Source organism: Mobula hypostoma, chromosome 20 (assembly GCF_963921235.1).
Source record: "Mobula hypostoma chromosome 20, sMobHyp1.1, whole genome shotgun sequence".
Lineage (NCBI taxonomy): Eukaryota > Metazoa > Chordata > Chondrichthyes > Myliobatiformes > Myliobatidae > Mobula > Mobula hypostoma.
The window spans coordinates 9142784-9165541 of NC_086116.1; the positions used below are offsets into that span (position 1 = coordinate 9142784).

At 39.4% G+C, this 22758-nt stretch overlaps 1 protein-coding gene across 21 annotated transcripts in view; it reads left to right on the plus strand.

The window, feature by feature from the left end:
• c2cd5 (C2 calcium dependent domain containing 5) overlaps positions 1-22758 on the plus strand; it is a 119233-nt gene that overhangs the window by 89952 nt on the left and 6523 nt on the right. For 13 of the 21 annotated variants that reach the window (XM_063072348.1, XM_063072365.1, XM_063072346.1 and 10 more), the window contains 7 exons: positions 3341-3442; positions 5144-5233; positions 5687-5771; positions 7979-8080; positions 10567-10617; positions 10772-10873; positions 11505-11695. In XM_063072348.1, the coding sequence (XP_062928418.1) occupies positions 3341-3442; positions 5144-5233; positions 5687-5771; positions 7979-8080; positions 10567-10617; positions 10772-10873; positions 11505-11695 (723 nt within the window). The remainder of the gene's footprint in view (positions 1-3340; positions 3443-5143; positions 5234-5686; positions 5772-7978; positions 8081-10566; positions 10618-10771; positions 10874-11504; positions 11696-22758) is intronic. The other 8 variants (XM_063072354.1, XM_063072349.1, XM_063072359.1 and 5 more) reach the window with 4 other exon arrangements.

The window sequence follows — 22758 nt, forward strand, 5'->3', positions numbered from 1 at the left end:
TCTAGGAAAAGGTCTCTGGCTATCCACTTGATCTGTGCCTCTTATCATCTATCCACCTCTATCAAGTCACCTCCAATCCTTGTTTGCTCCAGAGAGAAAAGCCCGAGCTTGCTCAACCAATGCTCATAAGACATAAAGAAGTACAGATAAAATGATTAGAAAGAATATCAAATGGCAGATATTCACTTTTCTATTTGGAAAAATAAGCATTCAGAAGCATTGTGAGCTTCTTGATAACAGTGATATTGCATATGAAATTAAAGAAATGATGGACCTGTTGGATAAATACTTGGGTCAGTGTTAATAATCATAGGGGAATGATTTGTATGCAGGACATTCTAAGCAAACTAAATTGCATTAATCATGTACATTACATTGAAGGTTAATACATCCACAAAAGCTGATAATTCCATCTGAATAGTCCAAATGTATTAACTACACTGTTTCCAGTGTTCTCATCATTTGTTTCTTTCGATTGGAAAATTATGTCAGTGAATCTGATATTTTCATAAAGGTTGCCAGTATGGCTGGGCCAGTTAATGGGTTTTGCCAATGACTACACCTACAGTGTTAACCATAAGGTTGGGATGGGAGAAACATCATGAAAGTAATGCAGCTGTATATCAAAAGAAGATGGTTAGACTCTTGTTGGAGAAGGTGATTACCTGGCCCAGTTGTTATCCAGGAGATTGGAGAGTGTATATGGAGGGAGAGACAGAAAAGATAGTTCTAAGAGGAAAAACAAATTTACATTGAAGTTTAAATAACCAAACTGCTAAAATTATAGGGGATCTCCCCAAGGCATGATTACACCACCCCTCTGAGTCTGGTAGAGAGTATAGTGAGCCAGAGAAGCACTATTTTTGGGCAAGATGCCATTGTCTGTTAGTTTGTTCTCTGACAAAGAAGTGTTTTTGACAGTGATGCACTCATCTACAGTAAGTTATTGAACAACAAGGGCATTGTTCACAAGCAGACAGTCTGGTTGAGTTGCAAGAAGTTCACTTTTAACTGATTAATGAACAATCTGCTGGAGGAACTCTGCAGATTGAGCAGCCTCTGCACAGGGTGAGGTGGGTGGGAATGGATTGTCAATATGACAGGTCCTAATGCCTGCAGAGTTTCAGCCTGTAATGTTGACAATTCCTCTCCTTACAAATGCTGCTCAATCTGCTGAGTTCCTCTAGCAGATTGTTTGTTGTTTCAAATTCCAATCTCGTGTCATTGGAATCTTAATGAAGTACAGCATTGAAACAGGCCTAACGGCCCACAGAATCCATATGAACTATCAACCAGCTATTTACACATCCTACATTCATTCTGTTCTTTATTTTTCCCAGATTCTACCACTTGTCTATGTACTAGTGACAATTTACAGCGGCCAATTATTTGGTTTAATACCAAGCTGCACATCTTTGGGATGTAGGAGGAAACTAGGGCATCAGGGGGAATCCCAGTCAGAGGGAGAAATCACTAGCAGTTCACCCACTCCCATAAAGGGCCATATTGAATCTTGGCCTTCTATACTGTGAGGCAGCAGCTCTCACATAGCTGTGTTGCGAAGTTTTTAATTGTCAGTAAAATGCTCAATCTTGCAAGGGTTGGGGAAAAGAACAGTAAAATTATCCCTAAAGAGCATTGAGGGAGAAAAATTTGAGCAGTTAATTTAAAAACGCAAACACGAGGAAATCTGCAGATGCTGGAATTTCAAATTCCAGGACGAAGTGTCTCGGCCCGAAACGTCGACTGTACCTCTTCCTAGAGATGCTGCCTGGCCTGCTGCGTTCACTAGCAACTTTTATGTGTGTTGCTATGAGCAGTTAAAGTTGCTGCTCCAAAGGTGACAGCGATGCTGGAGGATACCAGAAGCACAGGAGGAAGTCACAGACTTGTCTAAAGAAGGTAGCAGCATTTCAAACTTGCTCTAACATAGAATTTCAAAACAGCATTTCGAACAAGGGAAAAATAAATAAGTAATGAAAGATTGAGTTGAGAACTGATGATAAAAGTTGTTGAGGGATGTAAGGCAAAGGCAGGTATTCTTTCTGCAAATATGTTGAACACCTGGAATAGTAATTCAGTAAATGATGGGGCTGTCTCGGTTCAAGTCATGGATTTGTGTACATATATAATGCATTTTGAGCAATCAGTTGCCTTGCTTTCTCTGGGTACAAGGCATTACTTTAGGTATCTTGAAACAAAAAGGAATAACTCTATACTAGAAAAGAAATACTTAAGTGTTTACTGTTATATGTGTGACCTGTGAAACTAGTGTCGTGATTTTATCTAAAGACGCATGTCTTTTCTGAAGTTATTTTTTCCATCAAATCAACTTTTATTTATTTGTTTTATCTCATTCTGCAGAATTGAATATTAATTCTTGAACTTCATCTTTCTTTAGAATACACATGCCAGTAATGTAAGATAGTCTAATCCTACTTATTATGTGGGTTGACTTGTTGTTTGGATTATAGATGATTCCATGTTCTAGAAGGATGAATATATTTTTAACTAGTTACTGAAGTATTATACAGGATTGCAAATTAATACCTAAAATAAGATATATAATGGCCTTTGTTGGAATGTATATTTCAGTAGACTGGTTACTACTCCATGTGAAATTTTTGGTAACTAGATTGCTTTTGCAAGACTTGAACACCACCAAGTCACAAAAATATTTACCTTTAAATAATTGCTTTTGAATAGTGATGTTGTTGAAAGAGAGCAGGAATTTTAGAGTAAAATGTGTTATTGAGAAGAAAGTATAAAATGTATTAGGCATATCCATAGATCTTTACAAGAGAAAATCTGCAGATGCTGGAAATCAAAGTAACACACACAAAATGCTGGAGGAGCTCAGCAGGCCAGGCAGCATCAATGGAAAAGAGTAAACAGTTGACGTTTCAGACCAAGACCCTTCATCAGGACTCGAGATCTTTCAACATCCACAACTGTAGTTCTGACTTTCATGCCTTATTTTAGATGTGTTTTTTGTTACTTTTGATAGGGATATCTATTTGAAACTTATTAAACTGGACAATAATTATTCCAGCACTTGTTAAGTTTTTATGTTGAATGTAACTATTTACTATTTTGTATTTTCACCCAACTAATTTTTAAAGTAGTCATAAAGGATGAGAATGGCTCATTCTAAGCATAGTTTATAAGTATTACTGTTAATGAACTTCACATCCATGTAGTCAACTCTGGTTAGAATGAGTTAATCAGAAAGCTGACTAATAGCATCTTAATTAAATAATATTTATAATTTGGCATTTACAGCCCTAAAGGGAACATACTGCTACTGGCTAATACATTTTCTCTTCCATTTCCTTTTTAGATGTTCACTTCTGTGCGAGTGTTCCGGCTGAACAACGTTACCAGCCTTACATCACAGGGACTTAATAAAGCCTTTAGTGATCTCTGTGAAAATTTACTGAAGGTAAGAGGCTGATATTGTAGATAAGAGACAAGCTATTGTAGAATCCAATAACTTGAATCTGATACTACTGTTAACCAGAGAATTTCTCTCAGAAGTAAGAACAGAAACCAAAACACAATTACTTTTTACTAGAATTCTTATTTGTAACTTCTCCTTGTCAGCTTTGCAACTTTCTCCAGAACTCTAAAGCTCACCATTCCTCTAATCCTGATCTTTTGTACATTTGCTCCATTTTTTTAATCCATAAGTGACAGCTGTGCCTTCAACTGTCATCCCTCCTGCTGTGGAATCCTATCTACAAGCCCCTTGAATTAAATTTTCACTGGTATAAAGCTCAAAGCAGCATTGTATGCAATTCTAGGTGTATATTTTGTAAGATGTATGTTAAAGCTGCTGTGGAATAGGAACTCTTCTGACAACAGCAACATCAAGTCCTTTTTTCTTTACTTGAAAATATTAATTATTGATAGAGGATGGAAGAATAATATTCAATTTGGAACATCTTTGTAGCTGAAATATTAGAACTTTGGTTTCTATATGTTGAAAGTATAGTTAGCATTTGGTTCATTACAAACTGGATTCATGTGCCTGAAGAGGTCATGGAGAAGGCTGCTGGACTATATTTTCCCTTTCTTTATCCTTGATTGTTTTACTGTCTTTGGGATTGGTTGGCAGTGCAAGGTAGCAAGGGAGGAAGTGTTATTCAATTTAGTTTCAGGCAAGCTTGATGGATCTGATGGCTTTGAGAATAATTTTTATGTACAAGCTGTCCCTGAGCAACATACAGATTCTGGTTATACAGATGTCATTTTCAGTTGTCAGTTATATTACTATAGATAATATCAGTTGATATTATAACCATGCTGTGTTGTAATGAATGGCATCAAAAGCACATAGTTGATGTGAAAGAGTAACTACTAAAAATGGAGAGAAAGAGAAACTAGTTCTGTTTTTCATAGGAATTAATTTGTGTTTATCAGTCTCTTAAATTTATTAATAGCTCATATATATCTAGAAATGTCCGTAAGTGGGTTGTTTGCAACCTGGGACAAATTACAAAAGAAAAATTTGTATATTGTGAGGTAGGACCTGTATGGTATGGAAGGCTCCTGTAAGCGTACTCACTTTGACCACAAATTAGCCTTGTGAGAAGCCAACCTGTGCATCAGCTATATCTGTATATTGATTTGTCCTTTCCTGCCTGGATGTATTTCAAAATTCAGATTAAATTGAATATCAAAGTACATATCCATCACCAGATACAACCCTGAAATTCGTTTTCTTGCAGGCATACTAAATAATAGAATCAGTGAAAGACTGCACCAACAGAGTTAACAACCAGCATGCAAAAGACAACAAACTGTGCAAATACAGAAAGAAAGAAAGAAAAAAAGAGGAAATAATAATAATAATAAATAAGCAATAAATATCAAAAACCTGAGATGAAGGGCCCTTGAAAGTGAGTCTATAGGCTGAGGGACAGTTCAGTTTTGGGGTGAGTGAAGTTAGCTCCTCTGGTTCAGGAGCCTGAATGTTGAGGAATGTTCCTGAACCTGGTGCTGTGAATCCTGAGGTTCCTATACCACCTTCCTGATGGTAGCAGCAAGAAGACAGCATGACCTGGGTGGTGGGATGCAATTATGGTACTTCAAAGTATTAGTAATTCTTCTAACCAATGAATAATTTTTCATTAAACCCTAGACTCTGTATTTTAAACTGCGGTCCATGGTACCTTGCTGTTTGTGTCATGTGAATTTCAATGTTGCGTTACCAGAAGATGAATTAATCCAGGTATATTCAAAATTTAACATTGATTATTGTTATTCTTCAGTCCACGAGCATAAAGGAAAACAAAATAATTGTTACTTCAGATCCCGTTCACCATTTAAAAATACATAATAAGCATAAAGAAGAAAAGAATAGAAAACAAAAAAATGTAAAGACAGTTCTATAAAATAGGGTATGCATGTTGTATACATAGACTGATTGTATGTACATAAAGTGATGCTAAGTAATGAATATATCGTTGACGGTGTGGTGGGATAATGGGTGGAGGGATTAATCAGCCTGATGGCTTGAAGAAGTGACTGTTTTTGAGTCTAATGGTCCTGAAGTAGTTGTTGCGTAGCCTTTTCCCTGATGGGAGTGGGACAAGCAGTCCATAAGTATGAAGCGTAACACATACAGCAATGTTTAATGATCCAAATACCTGCCGTGTGGGTTTCACTTGATGTGTTTCTACAGGTTGCAGTTACAGCTGTTGCAATAACATATGATAAGGACCAAGCTCAATGCACCAAGGTTTGCAACGACAAGACTCTCTTAAGAGGTAAACTGGTTAAGAGATAATAAGTGGCATTGAAAACAGTCATATTGATTGCTCATGATGTCTAAAATCACCTGGAAACTATTGAATGTTGTTGTTTCGTGCATCATAGAATTTTTCTCTTAATCATCTACGTGAGGAAGTACAGTGGAGTACTTTAACCTACCAATCATCTAATATTGTTCCATCACCAAAGATAAACACAAGGGATTGTGTAGATGCTGGAAATCCAGAGAAACGCACACAGAATGGTGGAGGAACTCAACAGGTTAGGCAGCATCTATCGAGAGAAATGAAAAAGTCAACATCTTGGGCCAAGACCCTTCACCGCATGTGTGTTGCTCCATCGCCAAAGAATTAGATGTGGCTGACATCCATTACAATCAGTATGAACCTCGATATGGGGGAATATGGAAAGAAATACAAACTGTTGAGTCTATTTTTGACTGCTATTTTCTAATCAGAAACAAACTTTTCAAAAAGTACTTGGAAAATGTGATACTTTATATACATTAGCAAAATTGAAGCCAATTGTATTAGAAGGCTACTGGTGCCATGGTATATAGAGGAGGAGTGTTGTTTTACAGACTGAATGGAAGGATATAATGACTCAGCCATGATGAAATGGAGCAAACTTGTTGGACTGAATGGCTTAATTTTACTCAAATGTCTTATGGTCTTGTATAGTGATCACCCAAAAATCAGTATTAGGACCAAATCCTTTTTGATGCATTTTTGGGTGTTCTGTCTGTAATGCCAATTTTTCCACTCACCGTGGAAGTGGAAATATAGGACATATCAAAGAGAATAACAGAGGATTTCTAAAGGGGCTGGACAGACTGATAAAAATGGAAACAATACAGCAGATGTTGTTTAACACACATGTGAAGTGGTACATTTTGGTAGGAAGACGGACTGAATTATACAAATGTAAAAGTTGAGCAGTTGTTTCAAAATTAAAATACATGCGAGAGAGTACTTGTTACTGTTCTATTTTGTAAGTGAGTTATACACCACCAGAACAGGCACTTCAGCCCGCTGAGCACACTCCATAACCAAGCACCCATTCACACCAGTTCCACTGTATTCTCACCACGTTCCCATCAAATTCTCAGATCCTGTCATGCACCTACACAGCAGGAGCCAGGATGCACATCAATTCAGCATGGAAGGAAACTAGAAAACCCACATTATAGCAGAGATTATGCAGACTCAACACAGATAGTGATGGAAATGGGGAATGAGCCCGTGGTTTAGGAGGTCTAACAGCTGCACTATTCAGTCTCCAATTTAAGCTTCACCTAGAGTGTTGTTTAGTTCTGAACAGTACTCCTTGGGATGGGTCGAAAAGCTTGGAGAGAGTACAGAAAGGATTTAATGAACTATCATGAAACGATTTGAGTTCTTGGGAAAGCTGGAATTGTTTTTCTTTTGTAAGACAAAATTAAGGAAGATTGAAGAAATGTTCTCGACTATTAATATTTTAAGAGCAAATAAGAAGAAATTGGTGTGCAGTGGTTCCATGTGTGTTATAAACAAAATGCACTGCAATTCCTCACTTAGACTAATCTAACAGCCTCTCCCAAACCTGCAACCACTGTCACCAAGAAAGACATAGATTTCCAGTTCCCCTGTAGGTTCCTCTCCAAGTCTAATTTGAAAATATGTTAATGTTCTTTCATTGAGATCTAAATCCTGAAACTTCCTTCCCAATAGCAAGTTGGGAATGCTTTCACCGGATGGACTGCACCATCACCTCAGTGGCATTTAAATGCTGGCTTTGCCAGTGGAGCCCAGATCTTTGAAAGATGAATAAATAAACATATTTTGGAGTTGGATTTTCTGTGTAAGAAGGCATGGGATTATTGTAATTGGCAACAGGAGCAAAGGCAAGGAAAAATATTTTTACAAAGTTATGTGGAGTACACTGTCTGAAAGGATGCTGGAAGCAGATTCAATGATAATTGTCAAAAGACTGTTGGATAAATACTTAAAATTGCTGAATTTGAAGAGCTTTGGTGAATGGGAAAGTAAAACAATTACTTCTTTGGAAAAGTCTGCACAGGCCCAATAAATTAGATGGTCTATGGTTTCATGATATGTTCATGCAGATATTATAGAAGTACAGATGACAGAAAAGATTTCTTCTGGAGTATCCCTTAAATTGTTATGATGTGTATAATTAATTTTTGCTTTTCTGTGATGTATAGCGTCTGCTGAGAATGAAGAACAACTCCAGTTTACTTTGGAACTCTGTATGGAATCACAGTCCAGTCAATCAGTTGTACCCTCCTCTCCCAGTAAGGCTGCGGGTAAGACAACAGTGTGCCAGATATGGTCATTTAAACTACTTCTCTTGTGCATTTGCATGTTAGAAATGTTATATCATTTCACGTGATTCTACTTCAATCTTTAGTGACATTAGAAACTATTCATGAGGTAACTAAGTGTTGAAACAGCAAAAGCCAGTTAAATTTCACTCCAAGTCTCAGCAGGCATTTTTATCCAGCAGTTCATAAGAGAAACCAGGAAAGTGAAAAAAGTTATTCTTGGGTAAAACAAAGTTGACAGAAGATTGAAGAATTGTCCCCAATGATGAATTTATTTAATAGAACAAATGAGGAAAATCTGCACACAGTGTGTGTAAAACACAAAATACGCTACACACCCAAGCTTACCCAAGCTTGCCCAAACCTGCCGCCATTACCTAGGCTTACAGGACATGGGAGTACCACCAAGTTCACTCCAAGCCGCACACCTTCCTGAGTTAGAAAAATATCACTCCTCCATTGTTAGATCTAAACATTAGTGAAATTAATTCCTCTCAGCAATTAAGTATTCATTCCAGTTGTGATGTCCAAAGATTGCAACACATCAGCCACCTTACAGTGACTTTTTGAAGAAACACTTAGAAGTTGGATTGCATAACACTTTATTTTCAAGACATTATGCAACTGACAAATACCTTAATCCTGAATAGACTGATTTCTAAACTGAATTGCCACACACAAAAAAATTAACTTTGTACTTCAGTCATAAGCTCCCTTGGAAGTCTGACATGATTTCTGTGTTAGGGACGTGTGATATGTGCATTCTTCAAAACACTTTTTTTGGAACATTGCAAGGGGACCTAGACTATGTTGTCCGTTGGACATCTTTCAATAATCCTGGGATATTGGGATCCTATTTTGTTAGTGCCAACTTGCTAAGTGTGTTGCCTGAGTCCTTCCGTCTACTGCCTCATGCCCCACCTCCCTTTACCTGCGCACGGCTGGGCTTTGCATCTCCCACCTTTGCTGCACCCAACCTGCTTGTGCCAGCTTCTGCTAAAATATGACAGCTTCCCTGACCTCTCTGCTAAAACACTGCATTGCTCTAATCCCAACACTCTCCTCCAAGTTAATTGCTGATTTTCCACCCCTACCTCTCAAGAGGACCAAAATAGTTCTTTCCCACCAAATATTCTCTAGTCAGGTAAATACCATAGGATGTACTTTAATTTCCAGACAAAAATTTCTAGTTTTTAAAAATGCATTTCTGCTTACAGATACATAAGTACCAGATGGTTGAACTTTACCACTATAAGCAAGTGTGCATCTTTCAGTTCTGAACGTGCATTTTGATTTTCTTTGAGCAAGTAACTGTTCAATATTTTACTGCAAGTTAAACTACTTAAAAAAACTTAATTTGTGCACATCAAATTAATAACTTCAAATAGATTAGAAATTGTGACCAAATTTGACTGTTCAGCATATTTAAATGCATTTGGTAGCATTTTTATAATAAAATTTTATGATAAATTACGAAGACATTTGAACAAAGAATCCAAGTCCGTGTAACTGGTTTTCCATGTGTATCATGGGGGCGCCACAGTAGCTATTATAGCTCAGGGTGTCAAAGTTCAATTCCAACGTCCTCCATAAGAAGTTTGTACATCTTATCCCGTGAGCTCATGGGTTTTCTCTGGGTGCTTCGGTTTACATTCTAAAGACCTACCATTTTGTAGGTTCATTGATAATTGCAAATTGTCCTGTGATTAGCTAGGGTCAGATAGATGGGCAGTGCAGCTCGTTGTGACCGGAAGAGCCCTTTATCGCTAAGTAAATGAATAGGTCACTTAAACAACTTTGTAATCAGTGAAAATAATTACTGCATAAAATCTCCATAAAGTTGTTCATGCTATAGAACTTACAATGTTGTTTGAAAAATATTAGCAATCATGTAATTGGAATTGTTATCGGTAATTGCCACTCTCCTGCTGTTTCCCACTACATGAGAGGCTTTTGCAGAACAGTATTGTGCCACAGTAGCATTAGTGGATAGTAGATATGCGAGAGTAGCCTCTGCACGTTCCTTATAAAAAGCTGAATAATCAAAATCTTACACATCGGTTTGTATCAAAGTGTTTCAAAACATTTTAAACAAATTATTAAAACTCTGACTCATAAACTGAACAAGATACATTGAACAAACAGCATCAGCTTCAATCATTTTCTGGTTAAGATCGCTCCTTTATGAGGTAGATTGAAAATGTTAATATTTTTAAAATGATGTCTAATCAATTAATGTTCTGACATTGCATATTTTCTCCTGTTTAAATCTTTGGTTATGAGAAGGCTGTGACTTGAATCTGAAGGTAGTATATGGTGGCATACAGTATACATACTTAGATAATAAATTTACTTTGATCTTTGCTTGAGGAAATAATAAAGGCTCTGCCCTAATGCTATACATAATATTTCCTAAAGTGTGCTAGAATTTTGGTGATCCATATTCATTCACAAAATCATCTTCTTAGGCATTTCGGAAAGTGGCAATTTGCAGGCTGTCTCTCCAGCAGTACAAAGGGGTAAGTAAAGCAGGCTGTTAATTTAGCTGAAACAGTGGGTCTTTGTTCTCTTTTCATGACCCTTTTATGCAGTGATGATTGGCTCATCAGGGGAACGTTGCAAAGGGCAATAGACGTCATCCATTTTTCTTTTTCTTTTCTGTGTGTGTTTTAGCCACCTCAGTTGATTACAGTTCCTTTGCAGACAGATGCAGCAGCTGGATAGAGTTCATTAAGCAGAAAGCTCAGACCATAAGACGTGGATCAATTAAAACAAGTAGGCGGAAGTTACAGCTTATCACGGTGATAATAATCTAAGACATGCCTATGATCCTCCGTTGGTGAAGGATGGACTATCCTACCCAGCAATGGCAATGCAATCAATGGCACACGCAATCTGAGTGTGAAAGCTGCATCTTTGTCTGGAGAATGTTTAACAGAAATTGGTTAACGTTTGACAGCTTTAACCTTGAGATGAACATGATAAAAACTGCATTCTGCTAAAGTAACATCTTTCACACTCTTAATCAAAATCTCCTTTCAGCAAAGAAATGTCTTCCTTGATTACTTTTTGTATGGAGGTATCGCCAATGCAGCCATCGCTATTTAAATACTCATTTGGGGAGGGAAGAGGGGGTGAAGTAACTCCCCTTTTGAAGGAATGTCACTGTCTTTGAAAAATCCCCTTCCGGCTGTTTATGCCTTCTTTTTTTGCATGTTCTGCATGATCACCTACTTTTTAATGCAGCTCATGCCTGCTCCATCACTGAGCTTCAGGCGCTGAATGTATCACTGTAGCTGCTCTGAAACAGTCTGATTTTTAAAAAAACTCACAATCAACTAAACAAATTTAGTCTTTCAATACTAATTGTGTTCTACTTTTTTTCTGTCTCTTTCCACCCTTGTAGTTGCTTCACTTGACAAAGCGAGCCCACTGGCTGAAGCCCACACACGTCATCGCTCACCGATCTCATGCACAACCTCCACAGTCACTGTTGTGGAAATGACCCCTCTCTCTTACATTCCTGGTGCAAAAATAACCAAATATCTTGGAATCATCAACATGTTCTTCATTCGTGAAACCACATCACTGCGGGAGGTGAGCAACATTTCAGAGGCTAGGATCTGTAGAGAGATTAGTGTGAAGCCATACAACATGTTGCAAAGTATGGGAAAACTGCTGCACGCTACATGCTTGATATTGTGGAATTTTACATAGAATTAACAGTAACAGCTTACCTACTTTTGATTGGTATAAAATGTAGAGTTTCCATGTGCATATCAGCACGAGAGCTGTTCATTAATGATGCAGTGCGAGGTTTAAAAGCAGCTCTGGTGCTTTTGGCTTTTTTCCTCGGCGGGCGCCAATCAGCACAGGGCCAATGAAAAGAAAGGAGGTGTAAACTAAGTGTCCATTGTATGGGTGGGGCATTGTTAGAGCGGTCCAGCTTTGGCTCAACAGGTTTGGCCAAGCCCAGGTGGAGGTTCTAAGTAAGTAAAGTTTCTAATAAGTTTTTCGTTCTTTTAGTACATAGCTTGTGCATGGAGAATGGATCCGGAGAAAGTGGTATGTTCCTTGTGTGAGATGTGGGAAATTTAGCGAGACCTCCAGTCTCCCTGATAACTACATCTGCACGAAGTGCATCAAGTTGCAGCTGTGTTAATATTGAAGCTGCAGCTCTTTGACTTTTGGCTCATATGAGAGACTAAGGAAGTGACAGGTAGGAGCTACAGGGAAGTAATCACCATTGAAAGGAGGCAGGTCCCTATATAACTGTCAGGTGAGGGAAAGCCAATACAGGGTACCCCTGTGGTTGTTTCTCTCAATAATAAGTATACAGCTTTGGATACTGTTGGGATCCAAACAGTAGAATCCAAAGCTTCCCCCAGTAGCTTTGGATACTACCAGGGGAAGCAGCAGTGTCTAGGTCTCTGGCACTGAGTCCAGCTCTGTGGCTCAGAAAAGAAGGGGGAGAAGAGTGCATTAGTGATAGAAGATTTCATAATTAGAGGAGCAGAAAGCAGATTCCACCTGCTTGAAAGAGACACCCAGATGGTATGTTGCCTGCCAAGTGCCAGGGTCAGGGATATCTCAGATCAGGTCCAGGGCATTCTAAAATGGAAAGGTGAACAGCCGGAAGTCGTGGTACATATTGGTACCAAGGACATAGGTAGGAAAAGGGAGGAAATCCTGAAAAGAGAATATAGATATTTAGACAGAAAGCTGAAAAACAGGACCTCCAGGCTAGTAATCTGTGCATTGCTGCCTGTGCCACATGAATAGGATGATTTGGCAGATGAATGTGTTGCTGAAGAATTGGTGCAAGGGGCAGGGTTTCAGATTTCTGAATCATTGGGATATCTTCTGGGAAAGGTATGACATTTTAAAAAAAAAAGGGATGGGTATACCTGAACCTGAAGGAGATCAATATCCTTGTGGGCAGATTGGCTAGGGCATTTGGGGATGGTTTAAACTAAGTTGCCAGAGGGATGCGAACAGGAGTGATAGGGCTAAGGATGGGGCAGTTGGTATACAAGTAAATGCAGTGTGCAGTGGGACTGTGAGGAAGGACAGACAGATGGGGCAAAATTGCAGTCAGTGGGATGAGTTGAAGTGTAAAAGGGGTACAAAATTAAAAAGTGATGGATATAGAACCGGAAGTGTTATGTTTGAATGCATGTAATATACAAGATAAAGTAGATGCTCTTGTGCAGTTTAGAGATTGGCAGGTATGATGTGGGCTTCACTGAGTCGTGACTGAAAGAAGATTACAGTTGGGAGCTGAACATACATGGATACACATTGTATTGAAAGGACAGGGAGGGAGGCGTGGGGAGGTGGTGGTGCCTGGTGTGACTCTGTTGGTTGAAAATGATATCAAATCCTTAGAAAGAGGTGACATAGGATCGAAAAATGTAGAATCCTTGTGGATAGAGCTACTAAACTGTAAGGGTAAAATGTCCCTAATGGGAGTTATATGCAGACCTCTGAACAGTAGCCAGGATGTGGCCTACAAATTAAAATGGGAGATAGAAAAAGCATGTTAAAAGGGCAGTGTTGCGATAATCATGGGGATTTGAATATGCAGATACGTTGATTGGGACAATCTAGTTGGTGCTGGATCCCAAGAGAGGGAATTTATAGAAAACATACAAGATACCTTTTTAAAGTAGCTTGTGGTTGAACCCACTGGGGGAATAGCAACTCTGGATTAGGTGTTATGTAATGACCCAGATTTGATTAGGAAGCTTAAAGTAAAGGTACCTTTAGGAGTCAGTGATCATAATATGACAGAATTCACTCTGCAATTTAAGAAGGAGAAGCTAAATTGGATTTATCAGTATTACATTGGAGTAAAGGGAATTGTATAGGCATGAGAGAGGAACTGGCCAAAGTTGATTGGAAGGGGTCATTAGCAGGGCTGACAGCAGAACAGCAATGGCTGATATTTCTGGGGGAAATTCAGAAAGTGTAGGAAAGATGCATTCCAATCATGAAGAAGTATTCTAAAGGGAGAATGAGGCAACCATGGCTGACAAGAAAAGTCAAAAACAGCATAAAAGCAAAAGAGAGGGCATATAATATAGCAAAAGTTAATAGGAAGGTAGAGGATTGGGAGGCTTTTAAAAACCAACAGAAGGCAACTAAAAAGCCGTAAAGAGAGAAAAGGTGAAATATGAAGGGAAGCTCACCAATAAATAAAATAAGATACAAAGTTTTTTTCAGATATATAGGGAGTAAAGGAGAGATGAGAGTAGACATCGGATTGCTGGGGAATAATGCTGGAGAGGTAGTAATGGGGGATAAAGAAATGACAGAGGAACTTATTAAGTATTTTGCATCAGTCTTCAGAATATCAGAAATACGAGAGTGTTAGGGCAGAAGTGAGTGTGGTTGCTATTACTAAGGAGAAGGTGCTTGGGAAACTGAAAAGTCTGAAGGTAGGCAAGTCAGATGGACCACCCCCCATGGTTCTGAAAGAGGTTGCTGAAGAGATTGTGGAGCCATTAGTAATGATGCTTCAAGAATCACTAGATTCTGGAATGGTTCTTGACTAGAAAATTGCAAATATCATCCTCTTTAAGAAGGGAGGGAGGCAGAAGAAAGGAAATTATAGGTCAGTTAGCCTTCAGTGGTTGGAAAGATTTTGGAATCGTATTATTAATAATGACGTTTTGGGGTACTTGGAGGCACAGGAAAAATAGGCCAATGTCGAGCATGGTTTTCTAAATGGAAAATCTTGCCTGACAAATCTGTTGGAATTCTTTGAGGAACTAACAGAAAGGATAGACAAGGGAGAGTTAGTGGATGTTATTTGTTTGGACATTCAAAAAGCCTCTGTCAAGCTGCCACACTTGAGGCTGCTTAGCAAAATAAGAGCCCATGTATTACAGGAAAGGTGATAACTGGCAGGAGGCAAAGTGTGGGAATAAGGCCTTTTCTGACTGGCTACCAGTGACTAGTGCTGTTCTGCAGGAGTTGGTGTTGGGACCGCTTCTTTTCACATTGTATGTCAATGATTTGGATGAAGGAATTGAAGGTTTTGTGGCCAATTTTGCAGATGATATGAAGATAGGTGCAAGGGCATGTAGTGTTGAGGAAGCAGGGTGTCTGCAGAAAGACCTAGACAGATTGGGGGAATGAGCAAAGAAGTGGCAGATTAGATATAATGTAGGGAAGTGCAAGGTAATGGACTGTTTTGTAAATGGGGAGAAAACTAAAAAATTGGGTGCAAAGGGACTTGGGAGTCCTTTTGCAGGTTGAGTCAGTGGTAAGGAAGGCAAATGCAACTTTAGCATGGATTTCAAGAGGACGAGAATACAAAAGCAGTGATGCAATGCTGAGGCTTTGTAGCACATTGATCAGACCACACTTGGAGTATTGTGAGCAGTTTTGGGCCCCCTATCTAAGAAAGTATGTGCTGGCATTAAGGAGAGTCCAGAGAAGGTTCACAAAAATTATTCCAGGAATGAAAAGATTAATGTATGAGAAGTGTTTGATGGCTCTGGGCCTTTACTCGTTGCAGTTTAGAATAATAATACTTATATTGCACCATTCATATATTAAGATGCAGGCTCAAAGTGCTTTACATAGAATGTAAGAATAAATCAATATAGTGATAAAATATGAAACAATTAGAAGTCATAAGTGAAGACAAACAATATAGAGAATAAAGTGTAATCAACTGTAACAAATTATATAAATATAATCAACATCAACAGGCATTAAGTAATCCTCTAAGTAGGCCAAATTAAGAAAGTAATTTTTTTAGAAGTGTTTTCTAGCTTGAAGTATCTCAGTCGGTAGAGTATTGTAGATTTTGGTGTGTAAAAGCAAAAGACTGCATCACTAAATTTTTATATGCTTGGCTCTAGGAACACTAAGCAAACCAGAATTCGCGAATCTAAGATCATGGTTAGTGATGTTAGGGGATAGACATTCCCAGGATATACGGAAGAGCTGGATTACTCAGAGCCCCTTATACAATTAAGACTATTTTAAAATTGAGTGAGGAGGGATCTCATTGAAACCTATTGAACATTGAAAGTCATGGATAGGGTGGATGTGGAGAGGATGTTTCCTGTAGTGGGGGAGTCTAGGACCAGAGGACACAGCCTCAGAATTGAGCAACGTCCATTAAGAACAGAGATGAGGAAAAATGTCTTTAACCAGTAGATGGTGAGTCCGTGGAATTCTTTGCCACAGGCGTATTTAAGGTGGAGGTTAATAGGCTTTTGATTAATCAGAGCATCAAAAATTACATAGAGAATGGTGTTGAGACGGATTATAAATAAGACACGATGGAATGACAGAGCAGCCTCGTGGGACAAATAGCTTAATTCTGCTCCTCTGTCTTATGGTCTACGGTCTTACTTGTTAGGAACATTTAACCTACTTAGTGGTTAAAATACAATGTTAGTCCTGACGAAGGGTCTCGGCCTGAAACGTCGACTGTACCTCTTCCTAGAGATGCTGCCTGGCCTGCTGCATTCACCAGCAACTTTTATGTGTGTTGCTCCTCTTTCTACAGTTTCTTCTTTCAAATGTTACTTTGAGTGTTGTTGGAAGTTTTATTACCCTTTTGTTAATGTTGATTATTGGCATTTTTATAATTGAAGCATTCAAAGTAATAGAAAGTATGTGCAGCAGAAGAAAACCTGATAAACAAAAGAGAGTCAAAGCCATCCTGAACTGTCTTGTCACTGCCTCTCTTTTTCTGTCCCAACTGATCTTCTTCTTCCCTCCTCATCACTTTTTTCCTCCCTTTCTCCCCCTCTCTTTCCCTGTAGCTTTGAAGGTTGTTGTCAGGTCTCCTGGTGTAGAATTTGCCCAGAATACAGCCACAAGTAATTAGATCGGCCAACCAAGTGTTATTGTTCATCACAGGCACATTGAATACAAAAGCAAGGATGTTATATTTTGGTTATTGTTGGGTATTTCTGAGCTCAGAGCTGGACTATTGAGCAAGTTGGGAAGGTGAACTAGACTAATACCTGGAATGGGAACATTGACATATGAATGTAGGTTAGACAAGCTAAATATCCACTGGAGTTCAAAAGAGTGATGGGCTTCTTGAAGCATATAAGGTCAGGAGTTTTGACAGAATGGCTGTGAAATGAATAAATAGGAGAACAAAATCATCCTTTTAAAACTGATGAGGAAAAATTTTTCTGTTGTGAGTATTTAGAACTGTTTTCCTCAAACGATGATGGCAGCAAAATCTTTTTAATATTGTTATGGCAGAGAAGGATGGATTTTTGATGAGCAAGGGAGTTAATGATTGACAGGTCGCATTGGAATGGAAATATTCAGATCAATTGTTATCTTATAGTGGAGCGGGCTTGAAGGAGACAGTGGCTTATCCCTGCACCTATTTTGTTTGTTAACACTGGTAGAATATTCAAAGATCATCTTTAAATATCAATCTGTTGGTACAGTAATAGCTGCCTCTGATCCACAGGGATGAGGGTTCAGTCCAACCCTCGAGTGCTTTGTATGTGGAAATCTGCACATTCTCCCCATGACTGCAATTGTTTCCGCCCAGTGCTTTGGTTTCCTTCTGACCCTTAAGCTTCTGTAAATTGTCCATGAGTGTAGATAAGTGGAAAGAGAACACAAGAGGAAATTGTCAACATGAGAGGGAATATTTTGTGGAAAATGAGGAGTAGGGGAATGAATTTGCTCTGCTGGTAGCTGGCATGGACCAAAAGACCATATGGCTTCCTGTGTTGTACTAAGTAACCAACTAACTAACCAACTAACTAAAAAGCATTAGTGCTCCAGAGCAACACAAGCTGTTTTGACATTTGCTGATTATTTTGGTTTATGAATACCACCAGCTCAAAAGTTGCAAGCAGAAAACAACTGGTCTGTGATGTCAGGGGAAAGTGTTTTGGTTTCTTAGTATGTGTGATCTTTTTAATTCTGCATTTGCATTACTTCTTTTAATATAGGATAACGTCACATAATAAATAATTTGCAGAAGTAGGAGAGGGCGATAGATGAATGGAGGTACATATAAGGGTAGGAGGATGGGGAGGTGTAAATTTAAAGCTAGATGAATATGATAGATAAATGGAAGCAGTTTGGTAGATGGATGAATATACTGTAAATAAATGAATTGTGGATGTAGGTAATGATGTAAAACCATAACACTTAGGAGCAGAGTTAGGTCATTCGGGCCATTGCATCTGCTCCACCATTCCATTATGGCTGATTTATTAGCCCTCTCAAAACTATTTCTTCTGTCTTCACCCAGGATTCTTTGTCACCCTTACTAATCAAGAACCTATCAACCTCCATTTTGAACATACTCAACAACTTGGCCTCCCCAGTCATCTGTGGCAATGTATGCCACAGATTACCCTCCCTCTGGTTAAACAAATTCATCCTCATCTCTGTTCATCTCTTTACTGTGGTAAAGATCCCTTAGTTCTAGAACTTCAAGCATTCTTATTTGCTGCTTTGAACCGAGTTAGATGTTTCATGTTATCGGTGAGACCTAAAGGAACCATTTGTAATTTAACTGTGCATAGGGACGTTGCTTAACCTTAATGTGATGGTGTTGCATATTGGGAGGAAGTCAGTGTTGGTAGAAATCCAGGCACAAATGTTCTGCTCTATTTATAAAGGAATTTACTGACTCTCAAGTTGTTCATATTGCATCCCTCCAGAATGAGTCCTCTATTTTCCATGTCAGCTGCTGCATATAGTCAATTCTGAATGTCTGAAAGAAAATTTTAATGGTGCCAAGCCAAGTGGGAGGAGAAAAAGAAACAAGGATGAAGTGGGTTTTGAGAAAGAATGTAGTGAAGAGGAAGTAGGAAGAATTATCAGCACCAATGCCAAGAACAAAATTAAAGAGAACCTCCTGTTTGTATCTATCACATGTCAATATTCTTGCTGGTGTTTGGACTATTGTAAATTATTTATTCATCTTCATAGATGCTGCCTGATCTGCTGAGTTGCTCCAGCACTATAAGTTGTTGAAATAGATAGAACTTTGAATATTAAAATGCACATCGACAGGAGTGCTGCAGAAAACACTGGAGATGCTCAGCAGGTCAAATTGATAACTGGAGCGAGAGACAGATTTAACATATCATGCTAGAACTGGGAAAGAGATAAAGTTATGTTGCTGAGAAATTTCTGAGCATGTGGATAGGATAAAGTGATAGGGTGATGCCAGATCAGATGTGTTAATGGGGCCAGTTAGCTTCTTTATTTGTGGTATGTGTTACAAACATGGCCAGCAAGAAAGACTCTGTGCATAGGGAAAGAGGACCTGAGCTAAATACCATGGTTGGAGGAGATTGAGACTTAACAAGGCATTAGTCAGAAAACATTTTAAGTATTGTAAGCAGTTTTCGGCTCCATATATAAGAAAGGATGTGCTGGCGTTGGAGAGGGTCCAGAGGAGGTTTATCAGAAAGATCCCAGGAATGAAAGGGTTGACGTACGAGAAGCATTTGGCTCTGGGCCTGTACTCACTGGGGTTTATTTATTTATTGATTGAGATGCAGTGTGGAAAAGGCCCTTGCAGCCCTTCAAGTTGCCTTGCTCGGCAATCCTCAATTTAACCCTAGCCTAATCAAGGACAATTTGCAGTGACCAATTACCATACCGGTACGTTTCTGGACAGTGGAAGGAAACCAGAGCACCCAGAGAAAACCCACGCACTCATCAGGGAGGACGCACAAACTCCTTACAGATGACGTCGGAATTGGACTCCGGTGCCCTGAGCTGTAATAGCTTTGCTTTCATCACCATGTTACCATGGCGCTCATGGGGAAGGGATCTCATTCAAACCTACTGAATGTTGAAAGATTGATAGGTTCTTGATTAGTAAGCGTGTCAAAGGTTATGGGGAGAAGTCAGGAGAATGGAATTGAGAGGGATAATAAATCAGTCATGATCGAATAGTGGAAAAGACTTGATGGGCTGAATGGCCTAATTCTGCTATGTCTTATTGTCTTATGGTAAACTTACAGAGATGGCATTAGACTTTTATTTCCGGGTCTAAGATTAATTTAGTTTGGATTGCTTTGTCCTTAGTGAAATGAGTCTGGAAACAAATATTTACGTCTTGATACACTGTAACTCAAATGTGTAGCTTGCCATGCTGGGTTCTACTCATCAACTAAGCTTCACTGCAATGTCTGGAAATAGATTGTGAAGGCTGTTTGAATCTTGGTATTTGATTAACCTGTCTTATCTGTGTGCTGTATAGAACCCTTTACCGAAGCCATCAGGAAGGACAAGAGCATAAGAAGGGTGATGTTGCCAGGCAGTGGAGGGACCCAAGTGAAAACCTCCCTGTACATGGATGACATCACCATCTTCTGCTCAGATCCGAGGTCAGTTCTCAGATTGATCAGCATCTGCAACCAGTGTGAGTTGGCATTAGGGGCCAGGGATAACCGCACAAAGATAGGAGCCATGCTCTTTAGCCATCAGGCCCAATTACTTGAAGGTGCTGCGGATCTGGTTCAGAGGGGTCGAGGCATGCAACAAAAATCGGCTGGAACTGACTGGGAAGTTTAAACAGAAATTGGGACTGTGGGACGGGAAGAACTTGATCATCAGGTGTGAGGTGCTTTCAGGGCTGTTGTACCTGTGCAGATGTGGCCCATCCCCCTCACCTCTAGCTTAGGAATCACCTGAGTTGTCTTCAGATTCATCTGTGGATCCAAGATGGAGTGGGTCAGACGGGTCACAATGCACAAGTCCCTGGACAACGGGAACAAAAACGTACCCAATGTCACCCTCATCCTGATGACCACCTTTGTGTGGCTGTATCTGGCTGTGTGGAACCTAAATATATGGGAACGCAGTACCACTACGTGCCAAAGCTCTGTGTATCAGTCCCCTGGTGTTGCAAAAGATAGGTCAGGCTCCATTGTCATGCAGTGTCCCATTCTGCTGGAGATTGCCACACTGCCTGTCCTTCATTGAAAAGTTCTTCCAGACCAACACCTCAGACCACAAAGCCAACAGAACGTCCTGCAGACACTGCAGAAGGACTCGATGGACACAGTGTGGGGGTTCCCTGAGCAGACCACCTAGCAAAACGCCTTATTGCCAGGAATCACCAACAGACCCCAAGACCTTGCATGGCTGGGTTAGTGAGAGGAGCCCTCCCAGTCAGATCTTTCCTGCATGCCTGGAGCATCATCCCTACAGCCCGATGTGGACTTTGCAGACTATGGGTTTGCTGTGAGATTCTGAAGAAAGATGAGGTGTCATGTTTCATCCGAAGCAGCTGCATAACAGAGGACTGTCTAATCTGTGGGCTGTTCCCAGGGACATACACGGAAACAAACTTCAGATTCTGCTGGCAGATCATCAATTTGGTGAAAAATACTCTTTGCTCGGCACGAAACTTGTTGGTCTACCGGCACATGGAGATGTCTGTGGAAGGTTGCTGCCAACTGGAACATTCCAGGCTGTTGGAGTACATGCTGAGGGATGCACTGAAGTTTGGTACAGCCACTGCAAGGGCTTGGTGGGGAAGGACCACAGTGTAGGTTCTCCTACTAGAGAGGAAGGGGCTGGGTAGTGGGAGGAAGCCCTTCAGTTATTGACTAATTGGTGTACCACCCCGGAGTGCCAGGTGAGTGGCTGCAGTGCTATTAATGTGTATGAGTGTAATAGAACAGTATGGAAAGCATTCACCGTGTATGGAAAGGATGAAAAAGGTATTAATGTGTATGAGTGTAATAGAACAGTATGGAAAGCATTCACCGTGTATGAAAAGAATGAAAAAGGCTTTGAATGTGTATGAGTATAATAGAACAGTATGGAAATCATTCACCATGTATGTAAAGGCTTTGAATGGTTTACTCCTGCAAATAATTTTTTTGGTGTTTGACCATGGATGTTGCCAAGCTACAGGTCAAAGTTCAGTCAGTATCATTGGTGATTGAAGTTTCCTACTTGTTGAAAAGTAGGAAATTTGTCAAACATATTGCACTCTCTCTAAAGCACAAGTGATTATGTGATAAAGACCAGACAGTTAATTTTAATGGTTTTAATTGAATTTGAATGATGGCAGCTACCCCGCTGTATTTCTAGTTATGATAGGCAAGCTTGTATGACCATTGAGAAAACAGATGGGACTTGAGTTTTGTGTTTCATTTGAGTTGTCAGCACCTCCTAGGACTGAAGCCTAACATTCCTTCAGTACTGTACTGCAGTGTCAGCCGTCATCTTTATTTCATTTCATCAGGCTGAGATTTAAACTCTCAACTTTTTCCACAAAGACAAGTGGTGGCTTCAGTCACACATAAAGGTAAACCTATGTGCAAGGCCAGTTGTTTGCAACACTTTCAGTTTAGTAGCAGGGCATCATTGACTGGAATAACAATATTTGGTGTACATTAGGAGTAGTTCTCTAATTACATTACCCAAGAGCGAAAACTAGCAAAGTAGTATGATTCCCTTTCTTTCTGGGAATCATAAAGGAAGTTACATTAAGTAAAGAATAGGGGACTTTACCCAATTCCTCATGTACAAAAATTGTCTAAAACTGAGCATATTTTATATAAATGGAGGTAAAAGGCATCCAATTTCAAAATAAGAGATAGCTTGCTGTGAAGAAGCATGAAATCAGGTTTTATTTCTTTGAAGTATGAACACACTGAAGAACTTGTTGTGTTGAA